A 19,340-nucleotide genomic window follows, 5' to 3' on the forward strand; every position below is an offset into this window, starting at 1 on the left:
TGTGTCCTTTTGTCTGTTTTCTTCTGGTCTGTGCCCTCCTGGTCTGTGTCCTCCTGGTCTGTGTCCTCCTGGTCTGTGTCCTCCCTGGTCTGTGTCCTCCTGGTCTGTGTCCTCCTGGTCTGTGTCCTTTTGTCTGTGTTCTTCTGGTCTGTGTCCTTTTGTCTATTGTCCTTCTGGTCTGTGTCACTCCTGGTCTGTGTTCACCTGGACTGTGTTCTCCTGGTCTGGGGGTTAAGACCGTTGCTCCACAAACCCTTTTTCTAGTAATATGTTGCTATGTAACATTATCATGATGTCTCTTGGTAATTGAATGAATACATCTCTTGATGCTCCTGGACACATCATCAGTGATGTAACCTGTAGTCATAGGGTATTTTGGGTCTTACAACATCAGACACCCTTGCCCCTCTTTTGACCCATCCGAGGTTGATCAGACACCGACTTTTGTCGAGTGTGGCATTATGTTTACTCCCCATGGATCTCCTCTCTTGATCCAGGAGTTATCTTGACTCTTTCTCAGCTGCCTCGATGGGTGCTGATGCCTTCTCCTCTTCGCTCCATTGATGCTCCCCAGTGTGCTGTCGGCTCTGTAGGAGGATTGCCCAGCAAAACCTCTGCAGCCAACCTCGATAGGCATGCACCTTCAACCCTGCTTCCTACAGTCAATGAGCAGTCCCTCGTATTTGCCATCATTGTATCACTTATGCCTCCTCCAGACAATCTTCCCAAGGGACTGTCAGCTCCAGAATAATGATGGTGCGGACCTCTAGGACCAAGGTGATGTCTGGTCTCAGGATTGTCTTGACAATATCAATCAAATGTCTGCTGTCACCTGCCAGTCAGAAGAAGTAGCTAGGATCCCTGCTGATGGTTTGGATTTTAAGCCACTGGCTGCTCTCCAGCTCGAACAAAATTGATTCCTGTGCAGATTGCTTCAGATTGCTTCTGATTCTAGTGCATATTGCTTATTTCTTATTGCCGATTGCTGTGCAGTATAGCTTCTGCGGTGGTCTTGAGAACCTTGTCATGGCGCCAGCGATAACAGCCCCCTCCCAGAGCTTTAGGACAACAACCTAAAATGTGCTCCAGTGTCCCTGTCTTGGAGCACATGGACATGCAGGAGTTTCCACTTTGCCCCAGCAGAACAGGTTTGGTAGGCTGGGTAGGTATCCGCCACTGCCTGGATCAGGAGCTTTGCATAATGCAGTGTGGTTCTGCCTGCTGAGAGATCAGTTCACAAGACTTTCCTGTCCACCGGCTGCTCTCACCTCATCTAGGCTCACTTGCTGTCTCATTCCCACTGCTCTGTTGGACCTCTCCTCTTCCACAGCTGTTATCACCTCCTCCTGAACCAACCTGTCTCTCCTTCCCCTTGGGAGTGTGCGTGCTGCAGGGGTTGAGAAGTATTCCCAACCACAGGCTCTTCTCTTAGTCAATTCTCCCACCAGAACACTGTGGTGCAGCCGAGACTCAGCCTGCAGCACGTCTTCCTCTGCTCTCTAACCGTCCCTGTATTGAACGCTATCCCCCTTGGTCCACCGTTGGGTCACTCCACTGCCTGTATTGTATCCCACTTCCTGGCCCGGTCACCTTGATCTCCACTTCCAGGGACTTCTTTTGTTGCTGTTCCCATAGAGGGCGATGCTGCTCAGTCTCCTAGGCAATCCCAGCCACCTTCAGAGATAGCTGACCTTCCTCTCCAAGTCCTCGACAGTGGAGACCGGGAAGTCGTGGGATGAGTAGACTATCCTTGGGAGGATGCCATGCTGATACAGCCATGCCTTGAACTTGCCGAACTTGCCAGACAGTCCTGACTGGTTAAACGCATCTCAGCCAGCTCTCCAGTTCAAGTACTTTTGGTGATGGCCTCCCTTTTGCACCGATGTGTCGATGTAGCTATTCGTAGAGAGTAAAGCTACAAGCCACCTCGCTACAATGCTTGAAGAAAATCTTCCCTTCATCACTTAGCAAGTGTGATCCTGAACTGGCCGATTCTCTTGGACTCTTCTTCCTTTGGAGATTTAAACTCTTTTGTCGAATCTCCACTGTTCCTCTCCTCCAGATGACCTTCAGGATCTTCCAGAGCCGCTTGAGTAACAGAGGGCAGTACTTGTAGACCTTGTACGAGACTTCGATTGGTCCAGGAGCTGAGTTAGACCTTCTTCACAACGTCCTGTACTTCTTTCAGGTTGTGGCTCCCTGTTGTCGAACTCATGTGACTGGTGCTATCAAGATGTTACACTGCCCAACTCCTGCTCCTTGTCGGGGTCGCTGTACGTGTTCTGGATGTGCCGGCCGATCTCCTCTTTGGAACAGGCCAAGTTCCCAATGTGCTTCTACTCTAGCAGCTGCCTTTGTGAAGTCAAAGGGATTTTGGCTATGAAGCCAGTTCGCTTCTTGGCTCTTTCTTTTCACCGTCTTTCAGCCCTACGCAGAGTCAAGAGCCTCTATCTCAGGATCTGTTAAGGTTGGTCGTTACTCCTGACTGGCCTCCTTTTAATGGACTCCTTTTACTGACCTCCTTGTGCTGGCCTCCTTTTACAGGCCTCCTGCTGGCCTCCTTGTACTGGCCTCCTTGTGCTGGCCTCCTTGTGCTGGCCTCCTTGTACTGGCCTCCTTGTGCTGGCCTCCTTTTACAGGCCTCCCTTGTGCTGGCCTCCTTGACTGGCCTCCCTGTACTGGCCTCCTTTTACAGGCCTCCTTGTGCTGGCCTCCTTGTGCTTGGCCTCCTTGTGCTGGCCTCCTTGTGCTCGGCCTCCTTTTACAGGCCTCCTTGTGCTGGCCTCCTTGTGACTGGCCTCCTTGTGCTGGCCTCCTTGTGCTGGCCTCCTTGTGCTGGCCTCCTTGTACTGGCCTCCTTGTGCTGGCCTCCTTGTGCTGGCCTCCTTGTGCTGGCCTCCCTTGTACTGGCCTCCTTGTGCTGGCCTCCTTGTACTGGCCTCCTGTACTGGCCTCCTTGTACTGGCCTCCTTTTACAGGCCTCCTTGTGCTGGCCTCCTTGCTCTGGCCTCCTTGTGCTGGCCTCCTTGTGCTGGCCTCCTTGTACTGGCCTCCTTGTACTGGCCTCCTTGTACTGGCCTCCCTTGTACTGGCCTCCTTGTGCTGGCCTCCTTGTGCTGGCCTCCTTGTGCTGGCCTCCTTTTACAGGCCTCCTTGTGCTGGCCTCCTTGTACTGGCCTCCTTGTGCTGGCCTCCCTTGTACTGGCCTCCTTTTACTGGCCTCCCTTGTGCTGGCCTCCTTGTGCTGGCCTCCTTGTACTGGCCTCCTTGTACTGGCCTCCTTGTACTGGCCTCCTTGTGCTGGCCTCCTTGTCCTGGCCTCCTTGTGCTGGCCTCCTTGTGCTGGCCTCCTTGTGCTGGCCTCCTTGTGCTGGCCTCCTTGTGCTGGCCTCCTTGTACTGGCCTCCTTGTGCTGGCCTCCTTGTACTGGCCTCCTTGTACTGGCCTCCCTTGCGCTGGCCTCCTTGTACTGGCCTCCTTGTGCTGGCCTCCTTGCGCTGGCCTCCTTGTGCTGGCCTCCCTGTGCTGGCCTCCTTGTGCTGTATTCTTGAGGACCCTTCAGTTTGATCTTGTGGATTTTGGCAGGTCTAGAGACCGTTTCATCGTGATGTACGGTGTTCTGGCAGGCCTCTGCTCTACTGCCCTAAACCGTTCTTCTATTAGGATGGCTGAGAAATGCATTAACACATTATGAGACATTAGGTCATAACCATATCATTATAACTCACCTGTTGTGAAATATATTGTGTTATCTTATGGCTGGTTATGACACCTACATAAGAGTGTCAAAACTCAAATTTAGTCCTTTTGTCATTGTTGTAAATGAATTCTTTAGGCATTTTTTTTTCATCATATTTTAAATAACTTGTAGAAAATACACTTTATAACACTGTCATAAAGCATTATGACCATCCTGTCACTTTACTTGGACTAAGAAAATGCACTTTATGACACTGCCAAGAAGCATTATGACCATTATAATCATATAACACTGGGTGTCAAGTAAAGTGTTACCCAGATTTGCTTCTGTGATGGTCTTGACAACCTGGCACAGGGCTAATCTCTATATTAATACTGACAGTAATTTGCTTCTGTGTTATGACGTTATCCATCCAGGTACAATATCCTATCCGGTGATGAACGGACGGTGTTTATGATGGACACAGAGACGGGGGTTGATATCTCTGTCCAATCAGAGAAGGCAGGGGATGAGGGATTCCTTTAGGCTCAACGTGTCTGTGTCTGACGGGGTCTTCACAAACACCGCTGAGGTTTGAAGCTTTGGACTTAATTTATTTTTAATTTTTTTATTTGATGTTATTCTCCTTTTTTGTATTTTAAATAATAAGAGTAATAATAAGAGCAAAAATACTAATAGATAAGTAATACGAATAGACAAGTAATACTAATAGATAAGCAATACTAATAGATAAGTAATACTAATAGATAAGTAATACTAATAGATAAGTAATACTAATAGATAAGTAATACTAATAGAGTAATACTAATAGATAAGTAATACTAATAGATAAGTAATACTAATAGATAAGTAATACTAATAGAGTAATACTAAGAGTCATACTACCAATATAGTAATAATAACAATACAGTAATACTATGAGAAAAATACTAATAGAGTAATGCTAAGAGTAATACTGCTAATAGAGTAATACCAAGAGAAATAATACAAATAAAGTAATAATACTAATAGAGTAATAATACCAATATAGTGATCATACTAATATAGTAATAATGACAATAGAGTAATACTAAGAGTAATATTGATAGAGTAATACCACAAATAGAGGAATAATAGAAATAGAGCAATACAAACACTAATACTAATAGAGTAGCAATACTAATAGAGTAGTAATACTCACAGAGTAATAATACTCAGAGTAATAATACTAACCGGGTAGTAATACTAATAGAGTAATACTACAAATGGAGCTGAAATACCAATAGAGTAATAATACTAAAAGAGTAATAATACTAATAGAGTAATACTACAAATAGAGCTGAAATACTAATAGAGTAATGATACTAACAGAGTAATAATACTAATAGAGTGATACTACCAGTTAAGTGATAATACTAATAATACCAATAGAGTAATAATACTAATAGAGTAATAATACTAATAGAGTAATACTACCAATAGAGTGATACTACCAGTCGAGTAATGATACTAATAGAGCAATGATAACAATAGAGTAATATCAAGAGTGCTAATACCAATAGAGTAATAATACCAATAGAGTAGTAATACTAATAGAGCAATAATACCGATAGAGTAATACCACCAATGCAGTAATAATAACAATGGAGTATTATCAAGAGTACTAATACTAATAGAGCGGTAATAACACTTGGGTAATGATACTAATAAAGTAATAATAACAATAGAGTAATAATGCTAATAGGGTGCTAATACTAATAGAGCGATAATAACCGCTAGAGCAATAGCAAGAGTAATAATGCCAATAGAGTAATATCAGGAGTACTAATGCTAATAGAGCAATAATAACACTAGAGTATTAATACTAATAGAGCAATACTACTAATAGAGTAATAATACTAATAGAGTGCTAATACTAATGGGGTGATAATACCAATAGAGTAACATAAAGAGTATTAATACTAATAGAGTAACGCCACTAATAGAGTAATATAACGAGTAATAATACCAGTAGAGTAATAATATCAATAGAGTGATATAAAGAGTAATAATACTACTAGAGTAGCACTATCAATAGAGTGATATAAAGAGTAATAATACTAATAGAGTAATAGTACTAGTAGAGTAATATTACTAATGTGGTAATACTACTAATAGAGTAATAATACTAATAGAGTAATACTGCCAATAGCGATATAATACTGATAGAGTAATAATACCAATAGAGTAATATAAAGAGCAATAATGTTAATTGAGTAATAATACCAATAGAGTACTATCAGGAGTAATACTACTAATAGAGTAATACTACTAATAGAGTAATAATAAAAATATTGTAATACTACTAATAGAGTAATAGGGCCAATAGAGTAATACCGAGGGTAATTCAACTAAAAGAGTAACGGTACCAATAGAGTAATAATACTAATAGAGTAATAATACCAATAGAGTACTAATACTAATAGAGTAATAATACTAATAGAGTACTAATACCAATAGAGTAATAATACTAATAGAGTACTAATACTAATGGAGTAACATTACTAATGGAGTGATAATACTAATAGAGTACTAATACGAACAGAGCAATAATATCAATGGAGTAATATAAAGAGTAATACTACTAATACAGTAACAATACCTATAGAGTAACAATACCTATATAAAGAGTAATAATACTAATAGAGTAATACCACCAATAGCGTAATGATACTAATAAAGTAATAATACTAAAAAAGTAATAATACCAATAGAGGAATACTACTAACATAGTAATAATACTAATAGAGTAATACTACTAACATAGTAATAATACCAATAGAGGAATACTACTAACATAGTAATAATACTAATAGAGTGCTAATACTAATAGAGTAATACTACTAACATAGTAATAATACCAATAGAGGAATACTACTAACATAGTAATAATACTAATAGAGTGCTAATACTAATAGAGTAATACTACTAACATAGTAATAATACTAATAGAGGAATACTACTAACATAGTAATAATACTAATAGAGTGCTAATACTAATAGAGGAATACTACTAACATAGTAATAATACTAATAGAGTGCTAATACTAATAGAGTAATACTACTAACATAGTAATAATACTAATAGAGTGCTAATACTAATAGAGGAATACTACTAACATAGTAATAATACTAATAGAGTGCTAATACTAATAGAGTAATACTACCAATAGAGTAATACTACTAACATAGTAATAATACTAATAGAGTAATACTACTAACATAGTAATAATACTAATAGAGGAATACTACTAACATAGTAATAATACTAATAGAGTGCTAATACTAATAGAGTAATAATACTAATAGAGTAATACTACTAACATAGTAATAATACTAATAGAGTAATAATACTAACATAGTAATAATACTAATAGAGTGATAATACTAATAGAGTAATACTACTAACATAGTAATAATACTAATAGAGGAATACTACTAACATAGTAATAATACTAATAGAGGAATACTACTAACATAGTAATAATACTAATAGAGTGATAATACTAATAGAGTAATACTACTAACATAGTAATAATACTAATAGAGTGATAATACTAATAGAGTAATACTACTAACATAGTAATAATACTAATAGAGGAATACTACTAACATAGTAATAATACTAATAGAGTAATACTACTAACATAGTAATAATACTAATAGAGTGCTAATACTAATAGAGTAATACCACCAATAGAGTGATAATACCAATAGAGCAATATAAAGAGTGATAATACTAATAGAGTAATATCAAGAGTACTAATACTAACGGAGTAATAGTACCAATATAGTACTAATACTAATAGAGTAATACTACTAATAGAGTAATAACACCAATAGAGTAATAACACTTACAGAGTAATAATAACAACATAATAATAATACTACTCATAATAATAGAGTAATATTACTAACAGAGTAATAATGGCAATATAGTAATACCAAGAGGAATATTACCAATATCAGTCAAATCAATCACATTTATTTATAAAGCCCTTCTTACATCAGCCTATGTCACAAAGTGCTGTACAGAAACCCAGCCTAAAACCCCAAACAGCAAGCAATGCAATTGTAGAAGCACGGTGGCTAGGAAAACTCCCTAGAAAGGCCAGAACCTAGGAAGAAACCTAGAGAGGAACCAGGCTATGAGGGGGTGGCCAGTCCTCTTCCTGGCTGTGCCGGGTGGAGATTATAACAGCACATGGCCAAGATGTTAAAATGTTCATAAATGACCAGCATGGTCAAATAATAATAATCACAGTGGTTGTAGAGGGTGCAACAGGTCAGCACCTCAGGAGTAAATGTCAGTTGGCTTTTCATAGCCGATCATTCAGAGTATCTCTACCGCTCCTGCTGTCTCTAGAGAGTTGAAAACAGCAGGTCTGGGACAGGTAGCACGTCCAGTGAACAGGTCAGTGTTCCATAGCCGCAGGCAGAACAGTTGAAACTGGAGCAGCAGCACGGCCAGGTGGACTGGGAACAGCAAGGAGTCATCAGGCCAGGTAGTCCTGAGGCGTGGTCCTAGAGCTCAGGTCCTCCGACAGAGAGAAGAAAGAGAGAAAAAGAGAGAATTAGAGAGAGCATACTTAAATTCACAAAGGACACCGGATAAGACAGGAGAAATACTCCAGATATAACAGACTGACCCTAGCCCTCCGACACATAAACTACTGCAGCATAAATACTGGAGGCTGAGACAGGAGGGTCAGGGAGACACTGTGGCCCCATCCGATGATACCCCGGACAGGGCCAAACAGGTATGATATAACCCCACCCACTTTGCCAAAGCACAGCCCCCACACCACTAGAGATATCTTCAACCACCAATTTACCATCCTGAGACAAGGACTAGTATAGCCCACAAAGATCTCAAACCAAGGGGGGGCGCCAACCCAGAAAGGAAGACCACGTCAGTGACTCAACCCACTCAAGTGACGCACCCCTCCCAGGGACGGCATGGAAGAACACCAGTAAGCCAGTGACTCAGCCCCTGTAATAAGGTTAGAGGCAGAGAATCTCAGTGGAGAGAGGGGAACCGGCTAGGCAGAGACAGCAAGGGTGGTTCGTTGCTCCAGTGCCTTTCCGTTCACCTTCACACTCCTGGGCCAGACTACACTCAATCATAGGACCTACTGAAGAGATGAGTCTTCAGTAAAGACTTAAAGGTTGAGACTGAGTCTGCGTCTCTCACATGGATAGGCAGACCATCCCATTAAAATTGAGCTCTATAGGAGAAAGCCCTGCCTCCAGCTGTTTGCTTAGAAATTCTAGGGACAATAAGGAGGCCTGCGTCTTGTGACCGTAGCGTAGCGTATGTACGGCAGGACCAAATCGGAAAGATAGATAGGGGCAAGCCCATCTAATGCTTTTGGATTGTTCTTATTTTCCTCTTTTAAGTTGGAAAAATAGGAGGATCGAGCAGCAGTGAGGGCTCTTCGATACTACATACTTCCAAGCTAGTCGGATGACTTCCAGTTTGGTTTAGCGCCATTTCCGTTCCAATTCTATGGAAGCTTGCTTCAGAGCATGAGTATTTTCTGTATACCAGGGGAGCTAGTTTCTTATGACAAATGTTTTTGTTTTTAGGGTTGCGACTGCTTCTAGGGAATTGCGCAAGGTTAAATTGAGTTCCTCAGTGAGGTGGTTAACTGATTTTTGTACTATGACGTCCTTGGGTAGGCGGGGGAGTCTGGAAGGGCATCTAGGAATCTTTGGGTTGTCCTTGCCATAAGGCGATCGTTCTCCTGTATATTATAAGTACAGCGACTGCAATTAGAAGGCATCATGTTAATGTTACTACTTAGTTTCGGCTGGTGGAGGTCCTGACGAACCATGTCCAGATAAAGCGTCCGGAGGAAAAAAGTTGAATGAAAAAAGTCAAGTGAGGGGAAAACAAAAAATATAAACGATAATTAAAAAAATAAAAACCGTTAAGTTGGCAGGTAGCAAAGTAACGTTAGCAACAAAATGCACAGCAGCACGTAAACAAGTCTACCAGTTGTGACCGGAAATGACGTGCCACACACTACTGCCAAGTGTGGTTATGAACTTTGTTCGCCTAGAATATGGGGATGAGGTAGTTGGATGAGCTATTTACAGATGGGCTATGTACAGGTGCAGTGATCAGTGAGCTGATGCTTAAAGTTAGTGAGGGGAGATATGAGTCTCCAGCTTCAGTGATTTTTGCAATTCGTTCCAGTCATTGGCAGCAGAGAACTGGAAGGAAAGGCGGGGGCCAGCCAACGAGAGCATGCAGGTCGCAGTGGTGGGTAGTATATGGGGCTTTGGTGACAAAACGGATGGCACTGTGATAGACTGCATCCAATTTGCTGCGTAGAGTTTTTGGAGGCTATTTTATAAATGACATCGCCGAAGTCAAGGATCGGTAGGATAGTCAGTTTTACGAGGGTATGTTTGGCAGCATGAGTGAAGGAGGCTTTGTTGCGAAATAGGAAGATGATTCTAGATTTTATTTTGGTTTGGAGATGCTTAACGTAAGTCTTGAAGGAGAGTTTACAGTCTAACCAGACACCTAGGTATTTGTAGTTGTCCACGTATTCTAAGTCAGAACCGTCCAGAGTAGTGATGCTGGACAGGCGGGCAGGTGCAGGCAGCGATCGATTGAAGAGCATGCATTTAGTTTTACTTGCATTTAAGACCAGTTGGAGGCCATGGAATGAGAGTTGTATGGCATTGAAGCTCGTCTGGAGGTTAGTTAACACAGTGTCCAAAGAAGGGCCAGAAGTATACAGAATGGTGTCGTCTGCATAGAGGTGGATCAGAGAATCACCAGCAGCAAGAGCGACATCATTGATGTATACAGAGAAAAGAGTCGGCCAGAGAATTGAACCCCTGTGGCACCGTCATTGGCCCGTTGCCAGAGGCCCGGACAACAGGCCCTCCGATTTGACACACTGAGCTCTGTCTGAGAAGTAGTTGGTGAACCAGGTGAGGCAGTCAGAAACCAAGGCTGTTGAGTCTGTCGATAAGAATGTGGTGATTGACAGAGTTGAAAGCCTTGGCCAGGTCGATGAATACGGCTGCACAGTATTGTCTTTTATCGATGGCGGTTATGATATCGTTAAGGACCTTGAGCGTGGCTGAGATGCATCCATGACCAGCTCGGAAACCAGATTGCATAGCGGAGAAGGTATGGTGGGATTCGAAATGGTCGGTGATCTGTTTGTTAACTTGGCTTTCGAAGACCTTAGAAAGGCAGGGTAGGATAGATATAGGTCTGTAACAGTTTGGGTCTAGAGTGTCTACCCCTTTGAACAAGGGGATGACCGCGGCAGCTTTCCAATCTTTGGGGATCTCAGACGATACAAAAGAAAGGTTGAACAGGCTAGTAATAGGGGTTGCAACAGTTGTGGCGGATAATTTTAGGAAGAGAGGGTGCAGATTGTCTAGCCCAGCTGATTTTTTAGGGGTCCAGATTTTGCAAATCTTTCAGAACATCAACTATTTGGATTTGGGTGAAGGAGTAATGGGGGAGGTTTGGGCAAGTTGCTGTGGGGTGGTGCAGGTCTGTTGACCGGGTAGGGGGTAGCCAGGTGGAAAGCAAGGCCAGCCATAGGAAAAATGCTTTTGAAATGCTCAATTACAGTGGATTTTTCGGTGGTGACAGTGTTTCTAGCCTCAGTCAAGTGGGCAGCTGGGAGAGTATTAAAAATAATAGAGTAATAATAGAGTAATAATATATTAATAATAATAGAGTAATAATATTAATAATACTAATATTAATAATAATAGTCTATTAATAATAGAGTAATAATAGCATAATACTAATAATATATGAATAATAATAGAGTAATAATAGAGTAATAATAATAATAGAGTAATAATAGAGTAATAATAGAGTAATAATAATAATACTATTAATAACAATAATATATTATTAATAATAGAGTAATAATAGAGTAAAAATAATAATAGGGTGATAATAATAATAATAATTTAAATAATATTATTAATTGTAATAATTCTAATAATCATTGTAATAATATTAATAATTGTATTAATAATAATAATAATAATAATATGTATATGTATATTACTACTACTGATAATATATTAATAATAAAAATATTAGAGTAATAATAATAATAATAATAGAGTAAAAATAATAATACTGTGATGATACTAATAATAATGTTAATTATAATAATATGATTATGAATAATTTTAATATTTGATAATAATATTAATAATAATAATAGAGTAATACTAGGGTAATATTAATATTAATATTAATAATAATTTGATAATAATAGTAATAATAGTAATAATAATAGAGTAATACTAGGGTAATATTAATATTATTCATAATTTGATAATATTAATAATAATAATAATAATAATAATAATAATAGAGTAATAATTTTATGTGATTGTTTTATATTGATGTCTGGTGAGTGTGTTGGGGGCGAACCTGTGTAGAGAACTATGATACAGGTATATGATAATGATGAATATGATGTTCCCAGGTCAATGTGTATGTGCTGGGAGCAAACCTCTACAGTCCAGTATTCAGTCAGAGGTTCTACCTGGCGGAGACCAGAGAGAACACACCTGCTGGATCCAGAGTCAACAGGTGAGAGGTAACACTGACACTAACTTCTACAGGTGAGAGGTAACACTGACGCTAACTTCTACAGGTGATAGGTAACACTGACGCTAACTTCTACAGGTGAGAGGTAACACTGACGCTAACTTCTACAGGTGAGAGGTAACACTGACGCTAACTTCTACAGGTGAGAGGTAACACTGACGCTAACTTCTACAGGTGAGAGGTAACACTGACGCTAACTTCTACAGGTGAGAGGTAACACTGACACTAACTTCTACAGGTGAGAGGTAACACTGACACTAACTTCTACAGGTGAGAGGTAACACTGACACTAACTTCTACAGGTGAGAGGTAACACTGACACTAACTTCTACAGGTGAGAGGTAACACTGACGCTAACTTCTACAGGTGAGGTAACACTGACGCTAACTTCTACAGGTGAGAGGTAACACTGACACTAACTTCTACAGGTGAGAGGTAACACTGACGCTAACTTCTACAGGTGAGAGGTAACACTGACACTAACTTCTACAGGTGAGAGGTAACACTGACACTAACTTCTACAGGTGAGAGGTAACACTGATACTAACTTCTACAGGTGAGAGGTAACACTGACACTAACTTCTACAGGTGAGAGGTAACACTGACACTAACTTCTACAGGTGAGAGGTAACACTGACACTAACTTCTACAGGTGAGAGGTAACACTGACACTAACTTCTACAGGTGAGAGGTAACACTGACACTAACTTCTACAGGTGAGAGGTAACACTGACACTAACTTCTACAGGTGAGAGGTATGATGTATGATGATATAGTGTTCACTGCTGGTGTATTCTTGTTTGAGTAAAGAATTCAAATGAAAGGAGATGATCACAGAACTATAATCTGGTGTCGATCGTGTCAATACTAATGAATCAATAAAAACCAACCAACCGACTAATCAAACAATAAATCATGACTCTCCCTCCAGGTGCGCTACGGACGAGGACTCGGGTCTGTTCGGTCAGGTGACCTTCACGTTCATCAACGACTTGGGGAAGAGTAAGTTCAGCATCGACGCTAAAGGCCTCATCACCACCGCACAGAAACTAGACCCGTGAAAACCCTAGCAACAAGGACATAGTCCTCACCGTCATGGCCCTTGATGGAGGAGGTACAGAGAGGGGAGGGTATGTGTTTGGGGGGAGGGGAGGGGGGTGTTTGTTTGTGTGTTTGTTTGTTTGTTGAAATGCCAGAATAGTTTTTAATGGTCCTTCGAGCCGGGTGGTTTCATCAATCATCAGTAGAGCATCAATGATCAATGTATCAATAACACATTCAGCATCCATAATACAACACTGTAACTATCATGTCTACAACACAACACTGTTACTCTCATGTCTACAACACTGTTACTCTCATGTGTACAATATAACACTGTTACTATCATGTCTACAACACTGTTACTATCATGTCTACAACACTGTTATTATCATGTCTACAACACTGTAACTATCATGTCTACAATATAACACTGTTACTCTCATGACAACACTGTAACTATCATGTCTACAACATAACACTGTTACTATCATGTTTCCAGGTCGTGCAGCATTCTGTACAGTCCGTGTGGTGTTGACTGATGAGAATGACAACGCCCCACGGTTCAGGGCTGTGGAGTATCGTATGAGCATCAAGTCCAATGTGGCTAAAGGATCCTTGGTTACCCAGATCCAGGCCTCAGACCTTGACGCTGGACCCAATGGACGGGTCATCTATTCCCTGTACAGCGAGGCCCGCTCTGCCCCTGGTTGACGTACTGGAGGTGGGTTGAGGCAGGGGCTTACATTTACATTTTTAGTCATTTTTGCAGACACACTTATCCAGAGCGACTTACAGTAGTGAATGCATACATTTCATTAAAAAAAATTCTCCGTACTGGTCCCCCGTGGGAGTCGAACCCACAACCCTGGCGTTGCAAACACCATGCTCTACCAACTGAGCCACACGGGTCGGGTCTTTGAAAAGCACACAACCTATTTGACAATTCTTCTTCTTTTTTGTTCCACCAGGTGGAGCCTGACAGTGGTTGGATGGTGACTAAAGGATCTCTTCTCCATCTCCAGGAACCATCCTATCCTTCTTTGTCAAGGCTACAGACCGTGGCTCCCGGCTAAACATTCTCTGGTCTCAGCCTTCATCCATGTCCCTCCCCCGGACGCCCTGGTCCCTTCCTTTACCCAGCCTCAGTACTCCTTCACCATACCAGAGGACACGCCGGTGGGCACGGCCCTGGGAAACATATACCTGGCCCCAGGACAGACTGGGGCTTACGCGCTGTGGGGGAGAGACTCCCCGACAGCAACCAGGAAAGAACAGCTCAGATTTTCAATATTATTTATAATATGTGATATACAGTGCATTTGTAAAGTAGTCAGACCCCTTGACTTTTTCCACATTTTGTTACATTACAGTCTTATTCTAAAATGTATTACATTACATTTTTTACCTTCATCAATCTACACACAATACCCCATAATGACAAAGCAAAAATAGGTTAGTAATTATTTTTACATAATTGTTCAGACTCTTTACTCAGTACTTTGTTGAAGCACCTCTGGCAGTGATTAAAGCCTCAATTCTTATTGGGTATTACGCTACAAGCTTGGCACAACTGTATTTGGGGAGTTTCTCCCATTGTTTTCTCCGATCTTCTCAAGCTCTGTCAGGTTGAATGGGGAGCGTCGCTGCACAGCTATTTTCAGGTCTCCCCCCAGAGATGTTCGATTGGGTTTCAAGTCCGGGCTCTGGCTGGGCCACTCAAGGCCATTCAGAGACTTGACCCGGGAAGCCACTCCTGCGTTGTCTTGGCTGTGTGCTTAGAGTCGTTGTCCTGTTGGAAGGTGAACCTTCGCCCCAGTCCTGAGGTTCTGAACGCTCTGGAGCAAGTTTTCATCAAGGATCTCTGTACTTTGCTCTGTTCATCTTTTTCGATCCTGACTAGTCTCCCAGTCCCTGCCGCTGAAAACATCTCCAAAGCATGATGCTGCCACCACCATGCTTCACCGTAGGGATAGTGCCAGGTTTCCTCAGGCGTGGCGCTTGCATTCAGGCCAAAGAGCTCAATCTTGGTTTCGTCAGACCAGAGAATCTTGTTTATCATGGCCTGAAAGTCTTTAGGTGCCTTTTGGCAAACTCCAAGCGGGCTGTCATGTGCCTTTTACTGAGGAGTGACTTCCTTCTGGCCACTCTCCATAAAGGCCTGATTGGTGGAGTGCTGCAGAGATGGTTGTCCTTCTGGAAGTTTCTTCCATCTCCACAAAGGAACTCTAGAGCTTTGTCAGAGTGACCATCAGGTTCTTGGTCACCTCCCTGACGAAGGCCCTTCTCCTCCGATTGCTCAGTTTGGCTGGGCGGCCAGCTCTCGGAAGAGTGTTGGTAGTTCCCAAACTTCTTCCATTTAAGAATAATGGAGGCCACTGTGTTCTTGGGGACCTTCACTGCTGCAGAAATGTTTTTGGTGCCCTTCCCCAGATCTGTGCCTCTACACAATCCTGTCTCGGAGCTCTCCATACAATTCCTTCAACTTCATGGCTTGGTTTTTGCTCTGACATGCACTGTAGCAACTGTGGGACCTTATATAGACAGGTGTGTGCCTTTCCCAAATCGCGTCCGATCAATTGAATTTACCACAGGTGGACTCCAGTCAAGTTGTAGCAAAACATCTCAAGGATGATCAATGAAAACAGGATGCACCTGAGCTCAATTTAGAGTCTCATTGCAAAGATGTCTAAAAACCTGTTTTCTCGTCATTATAGGATATTGTTGTGTAGATTGCTGAGGATTTTTTAATTTAATCCATTTTAGAATAAGGCTGTAACATAACAAAAAGTGGAAAAAGTCATGGAGTCTGAATACTTTCCGAGGCGCTGTAACTAGCTTTCTACTTTACGTAGCTAACGTTAGCTTTCTTGTACAAAGTCCCAGCAGCTAATGTTGGCCCCTGTAGCTGCTAATACCAGTCAATAAATGTTATTTATATAACAAACAGGCAAAGAAAGGTACAGTGCCTTCAGAAAGAATTCCTACCCCTTGAATTATTCCACATTTTGTTGTGTTCCAGCCTGTATTCAAAATATATTAAATAAATGTTTTTTCTCACCCATCTACACACAATAACCCATAATGACCGAAGTTAAAACATGCTTTTAGAAATGTTTACTAATTCATGTAAAATGGTGCTTTACAGAAATATGTAATTTACATAAGTATTCACAACCAGAGTCAATACTATGTAGAAGCACGTTTAGCGGCCATGACAGCTCCGCAGCTTTCTGGGTAAGTCTCTAAGAGCTTTCCACACCTGGATTGTGCAACATTTGCTGTGATTTTTTTCTCCCAAAATTATCCAACTCTGTCAGATTGGTTGTTTGATCATTGCTAGACCACCATTTTCAGGTTTGCCATATATTTTTCATGTCAAAACTGTAACTTCGGCCACTCAGAACATTCACTGTCTTCTTGCTAAGCAACTCCAGTATAGATTTGGCGACACTCGTGTTTTGGGTTATTGTCCTGCTGAAAGGGAATTAATCTCTCACTGTCTACTGAAAAGCAGAGTGTATCACGGTCGTTGTCAGTAAGTGAACCAAGGCACAGCGAGGTCGGTGCTCATCTTAACTTTATTTGTGAACGCTTAATAAACAAAACAAGAAGCGAACAAACTTAACAGTCTTGCAGGCTAAATACACAGTGCAAAGAACAACCTCCCACAATACCCACAACAAACATACTCCTAAATATAGGACCTTGAATCAGAGGCAAATGTTAACCAGCTGCCTCCATTGAAAGCCCCAATCCCAATTACCTAAACCTAATCTAAACACCCTAGAATAGACAGAGAAATACACAAACATAGAACAATGACCAAAAACCCTGGAATAAATAAATCAAACGCCCTCTACACATAAACACACACTCAAAACCATATAAAACTAATTCCCCCCGCCCGTCCTGACCAAACTATATAATAACGTGGGTTCGATTCCCCACGGGGGCCAGTACGGGAAAAAAATAAAAATAATAAAATAAAATATGAAAGTAAGTTAAGCGTATGCATTCACTGCTGTAAGTCGCTCTGGATAAAAAGCGTCTGCTAAATGGCTAAAATGTATATGTATATGTAAAGCCCCTTTTTACTGGTCAGGGGGCGTGACAAGTGAAGCAGGTTTCTTTTTTGAATTTTGCCCTGTTCTTCCGTTTATTTTTATCCTGAAAAACTCCCAGTCCTTAAACGATTACAAGCATACCCACTTAACATGATGCAGCCACCCACTTTATGCTTGAAAATATGGAGAGTGGTACTCCAGTAATGTGTTGTAGTTGATTTGCCCCAAACAAAACACTTTGTAGTTCAGACAAAAGTTGAAGATTGATGTCCTTCTCCCTCTGGACCATCTCTATGGGCTTGTTGATGTCCTCCTCCCACTAGGACCATCTCTATGGGCTTGTTGATGTCCTCCTCCCACTGGATCATCTCTATGGGCTTGAGGTGATGTCCTCCCCCACTGGACCATCTCTATGGGCTTGTTGATGTCCTCCCACTAGGACCATCTCTATGGGCTTGTTGATGTGCTCCCACTGGACCATCTCCTATGGGGCTTGGTGATGTCCTCCTCCCACTAGGACCATCTCTATGGGCTTGTTGATGTCCTCCCACTAGGACCATCTCCTGTGGGCTTGTTAATGTCCTCCCACTAGGACCATCTCTATGGGCTTGTTGATGTCCTCCTCCCACTAGGACCATCTCCTATGGGCTTGTTGGTGTCCTCCGCGGACGCATCTCTGGGCTTGTTGATGTCCTCCTCCCACTAGGACCATCTCTATGAGGCTTGTTGATGTCTCCCACTGGACCATCTCTATGGGCTTAGTGATGTCCTCCTCCCACTAGGACCATCTCTATGGGCTTGTTGATTAATATCCTCCCACTAGGACCATCTCTATGGGCTTGTTGAGTGTCACTCCCACTAGGACCATCTCCTACTGGGCTGTTGATGTGTCCTCCTCCCACTAGGACATCTCTATGGGCTTGTTGATTCCTCACTCCCACTAGGACCATCTCTGGGCTTGTTGATGTCCTCCTCCCACTGGACCATCTCTATGGGCTTGTTGAGTGTCACTATCCCACTAGGACCATCTCTATGGGCTTTGTTGATGTCCTCCCACTGGACCATCTCTATGGGCTTGGTGATGTCCTCCCTCCCACTAGGACCATCTCTTGGGCTTGGTGTGATGTCCTCCCACATAGGACCATCTCTGTGGGCTTGTTGATGTCCTCCCACTAGGACCATCTCTATGGGCTTGTTGATGTCCTCCTCCCACTAGGACCATCTCTATGGGCTTGTTTATTTGTCCTCCGGACCATCTCTATGGGCTTGTTGATGTCCTCCCACTGGACCATCTCTATGGGCTTGTTGATGTCTCCTGGACCATCTCTATGGAGAGCTTTGTTGATGTCCTCCTCCCGCAGGACCATCTCTATGGGCTTGTTGATGTCCTCCTCCCACTAGGACCATCTCTATGGGCTTGTTGATGTCCTCCTTCCATTGGACCATCTCCATAGGCTTGTGATGTCCTCTCCCACTAGGACCATCTCTATGGGCTTGTTGATATCCTCCTCCCACCCGGACCATCTCTATGGGCTTGTTGATGTCCTCACTCCACTAGGACCATCTCTATGGGCTTTGATGTCCTCCCCACTGGACCATCTCTATGAACTGATGGCACTAGGACCATCTCTATGAGCTTGATGGTATCCTCCTCCCACTGGACCATCTCTATGGGCCCATTGATGTCTCCTCCTGGGTTCTGTCTCTTCTCTCTCGTGTCCTCCTCTACACTGGACCATCTCTACTAGGCTTGGTGATGTCCTCCTCTACACTGGACCATCTCTATGGAGAGCTTGTTGATGTCCTCCTCCCCACTGGACCATCTCTATGGGCTTGTTGATGTCCTTCCGCTAGGACCATCTCTGGGCTTGGTGATGTCCTCCTCCCCACTGGACCATCT

At 42.2% G+C, this 19,340-nt stretch overlaps 1 protein-coding gene across 1 annotated transcript; it reads right to left on the reverse strand.

The window, feature by feature from the left end:
* Positions 1-2,761: 2,761 nt before the first annotated feature.
* On the reverse strand, positions 2,762-3,814 carry LOC123733423 (proline-rich proteoglycan 2-like). The gene is made up of 2 exons (XM_045712817.1): positions 3,777-3,814; positions 2,762-3,587 (listed from the first exon to the last, which is right to left on the reverse strand). Exons 1-2 carry the CDS (start codon positions 3,812-3,814, stop codon positions 2,762-2,764), a joined length of 864 nt encoding a protein of 287 aa, XP_045568773.1.
* Between the last annotated feature and the right edge of the window lie 15,526 nt (positions 3,815-19,340).

This window comes from Salmo salar, unplaced genomic scaffold (assembly GCF_905237065.1).
Source record: "Salmo salar unplaced genomic scaffold, Ssal_v3.1, whole genome shotgun sequence".
In the NCBI taxonomy this organism is placed as follows: domain Eukaryota; kingdom Metazoa; phylum Chordata; class Actinopteri; order Salmoniformes; family Salmonidae; genus Salmo; species Salmo salar.